At 36.2% G+C, this 4,292-nt stretch overlaps 1 protein-coding gene across 1 annotated transcript; it reads right to left on the reverse strand.

Moving 5' to 3' along the window:
• Positions 1–543: 543 nt before the first annotated feature.
• On the reverse strand, positions 544–3,874 carry LOC141911553 (uncharacterized). Its single transcript, XM_074802543.1, has 2 exons — positions 2,424–3,874; positions 544–2,050 (listed from the first exon to the last, which is right to left on the reverse strand). The coding sequence occupies exons 1-2, from the start codon at positions 3,872–3,874 to the stop codon at positions 544–546; spliced, it is 2,958 nt and encodes a 985-aa protein (XP_074658644.1).
• Between the last annotated feature and the right edge of the window lie 418 nt (positions 3,875–4,292).

Here is a 4,292-nt window from a genome sequence, read left to right on the forward strand (position 1 = left end):
ACGTTTCCTGGACCAACTATAGCAGAAATATTTACAAATATAGGAAAAAGGAAGGGTCCAATTGTTACGACCAATTGAGAATCCTCTGGAAATCTTGTTGCGAATTCCTCGAAGTCAAGTATTAAAGACCAACGACTTCCACTTTTCAGATAACAGCAATTTATTTTACGTAGTACTGGTCTGGCCGTAACTCTCGAACTGCCTGCATGTTCACAAAACCAGATATTTATATTGAAGACCGTGACTGTGAACAGACAGTACAGTTCAGTGGTTCTTAGCACACATTATATATAGAAGTTATACAGACAGTTTAACAGAGAAATATGAATATACTTGATAGAATACCATGGAGATTATATACATTTCACATACATGGACATAACAGACGCCCCCCCCCTTAAAAGGGTCAGTCAAATTTATTATAGCACTTTAATAAACTATAGAATGAACTGCAAAATGTTCAGCCGTTACTCATTAAGACTTATCATAATTCAGAATTCCTTCTTCAAAATTCAATCATCACAGTAATAGACCTAAGTACAACTAGATTCTGGAAAGAGCGTCGGCTATCACATTATTCTTGCCACGAATATGATAAATCTCAAGATTGTATTCCTGTAACATAAGACTCCATTTCATCAATCTTTTATTACGGTTACACATTGACTTCAGAAATGTTAACGGGTTGTGGTCCGTAAACACGAGTAGTGGAAACTTTCTCATGGATGTATACACATTAAAATGTTCAAGAGCGAGTATAAGTGACAAACATTCTTTCTCGATTGTCGAATAATTCAATTGTGCACCAGCAAACTTCTTAGAATAATAACATACCGGGTGCTCAATACCGTTTTCATCAGTTTGAACTAATACCGCACCCGCGCCAATGTCCGAAGCATCCACAACTAATTTAAATTGTTTGCCGAAATCAGGTGCTAATAAGACAGGACTACAAGTTAACAAACTCTTCACAGATTCAAAAGCAATCTGACACTCTTTGGACCAGAACAATTTAACGTCTTTCTTCAGTAAATTCGTTAATGGTTGAACTACTGAAGAAAAGTTTCTGCAGAACTTTCTGTAATATCCAGCCATTCCAAGAAATCTCATGATACTTTTTTTATCTATAGGAACCGGATAATCAATAATAGTTTGAATTTTAGCTGAAATTGGTTTGACATGTCCTTGACCAACTACGTGACCCAAGTATCTAACAGTCGCTTTTCCGAATTCACTCTTAGATAGATTAATGGTGAGATTAGCAGCAGTCAGATTTTGGAACAAACCACGTAATTGTTCGAGATGTTCATTCCAATCGGTAGAAAAGACAATAATGTCGTCCAAATAGACAATGACACACACTAACCCTTTCACAACTTTATTCATTAACCTTTGGAAAGAAGCGGCCGAGTTTTTCATGCCGAAGGGCATAACCTTATACTGATACAACCCATCCGGAGTTACGAAAGCAGATATCTCTTTCGCACGGTCAGTCAGTGGAACCTGCCAGTACCCTTTATTTAGATCAAATTTCGACACAAATTTTGCTTTGCCGATTTTGTCAATAAGATCGTCAATTCTAGGCATCGGAAAACAATCTGTTTTAGTAAGTGAATTAACTTTCCTATAATCAGTGACAAAACGCCACTTACCGCCAGGTTTAGACACAAGGATACATGGTGAGCTCCACTGACTGTCGCTAGGTTCTGCTACTCCTAATTTCAGCATTTCGATCACTTCTTCCTTCATGATTTCTGCTCTTTCAGGATTTAGACGGTAATGATGTTGTTTAACAGGACGAGAATTACCAACATCAACATCATGTTTAAGGAGATCAGTTAAACCAGGTTTTTCTGTGAACAAATGTTTATACTCAATTAGTAAATGAGTTAATTGAGCCTTTTCGTCAGATTCTAAATGCTCCAAATGACAACTAATCTTTTCAAGAAAATTATCACTAGTTACAGTTTCCTTAACATTGTTACTACCCGAACTAGAACGGTCCAAATAGTTATCAAATTCACAACAATCATCATCAATTTCATCTAAACTATTTACAGTTTGAACACTAGAATACGATTCTGAGACTAACGGTCGGTTTAAAGCATGCAAGATTCCACTTTCTCATTATACGGTTTAAGCATATTTATATGACACAATTCCATTCTTTTCGGCGATCAGGAGTTTGTATTAGATAGTCAACATCATTTAATCGCTTTTGAACTATGTACGGACCGTGGAATTTAGCAGTCAATGAATCGGTCCGAATAGGGAAGAGTACTAAAACTTTATCACCACAGTTGAATTTTCGATTTCTAGATTTCTTATCATACCAATGTTTCATCTGAATTTGTGCTTCTGCAAGATTTTCACGAGCACATTTCCACGCGTTATGTAGTCTAGATTTGAAATCAGATACATACTTTAATAAAGGAATATCCTTTACATCCGACAACCAATGATCTTTAAGAAGTTTTAGCACTCCTCTCACTTGATGTCCAAATACTAATTCGAAGGGCGAAAAACCCAGAGACTCCTGTACCGACTCTCTCGTCGCAAAAAGTAATAAATGCACCCCTTCATCCCAATCCTTTCCGTTCTCATTACAATATACTCTTAACATAGACTTTAAAGTCTGGTGAAATCTCTCAAGAGCTCCTTGTGATTCGGGGTGATAAGGACTAGACTTGCTTTGCGATATACCTAGCTGAAACATAACCTGTTGGAAAATGCCAGACATAAAATTGGATCCATTATCAGATTGTAACGATCGAGGAAGTCCAAACAATGTGAAAAACTTGACCAGAGCTTTACAAATTGAAGGTGTATCAATTTTTCTCAATGGAATAGCTTCAGGAAATCTAGTCGCTTTACACATGATAGTAAGTAAGTATTGATTACCCGATTTCGTTTTCGGTAAAGGCCCTACACAATCACAAATTATCTCTGAAAATGGTTCACCAATGGCCGGAATTGGTATTAAAGGAGCAGATGGAATTCCTGACTTCCCCTTTCCACTCACTTGACAATCATGACAAGTTTGACAGAATTTCACTACTGAGCTTTTCAAACCAGGCCAAAAGAAATGTCTCAAAATCTTACTATACGTCTTATTGACGCCCAGATGACCTCCTAATGGAGTTTCATGCGCAAAATGTAATATATCAGAACGATATTCAACAGGTATAACAATTTGATAAACTGTTTGCCAATCGTTATTAGCAGGCGCCGTAGGCGGTCGCCACTTACGCATCAATATACCGGACTGATAGAAATAACCAGTAGAACTATCTAGAAGTTGTTCTTTTGAATCAACAGCACTATTCATGATATTTGTCAAACTCTGATCAGACGACTGTAAAACAACCAAATTATCTTTAGACAACAAATTACAGTCAGGTATATCACAAGCAGAATTTTCAAATATTTTCTGAAGAAACGTTTTATCTAAATCAACTGCTAAATTTTCAGCACTATCACCAGACAATTCAGAGATTTCTGTTTCCAAAGATTTAGACCTACTACGAGTCGTTACACAAGCAGGAAATAATCCTGGCGTTATTTCATTCAAATTCTCTGTCGCCTCGTCACAGTTTGGGATCAAGCTAACAACTGGATTTAAGTAAACCTCTCCTCCAGCAATATCATTACCAAGTAAGAATTTTATATCTTTTACCGGTATGGAAGTACAGACCCCAACAACGAAAGATCCATTAATTATTGCCGAATTTAAATGAACTTTATGTAATGGTATACTCAGAACTTCATTGCCTACACCCTTAATTAAGACATCTCTACCTGTATATGTTTTATCAGACAATGGCAACGTATTTTCTAGAATAAGACTTTGTGATGAACCAGTATCTCTAAGCATTTTAACACTCACTGACGGAGATGAATCAATAGATACCGTACAGTCAGAAACAAAAGGATCATACAACTTAACCGAAGTAGAATGCATTTCAGGTTTACTTTGAAATTGTAGTGTTGTAGTGAGAACGGAACCAGACTGAGGTGAAGATGTACTATAAGTTTTCTCATTTTCACGTTTGTTTTGTAGCTTAAAGCAATTAGACATAATATGACCTTGCTTTTTACAGTAGTGACACACAATGGATTTATTTACATCCTTTCTAACTGTAGAATTATCAACCGTTTGAACTTTAGGTTTGAATTGTTGATTTTTATTAACTTTATGAATCAATGAATATTCATCAGATGATTTAGCTGCTTCTGATAGATTATCAATTTTCCGTTCATCTAAATACGTATGTAAACTAGGAAAAATGCAA

This window comes from Tubulanus polymorphus, chromosome 10 (genome assembly GCF_964204645.1).
Source record: "Tubulanus polymorphus chromosome 10, tnTubPoly1.2, whole genome shotgun sequence".
Lineage (NCBI taxonomy): Eukaryota > Metazoa > Nemertea > Palaeonemertea > Tubulaniformes > Tubulanidae > Tubulanus > Tubulanus polymorphus.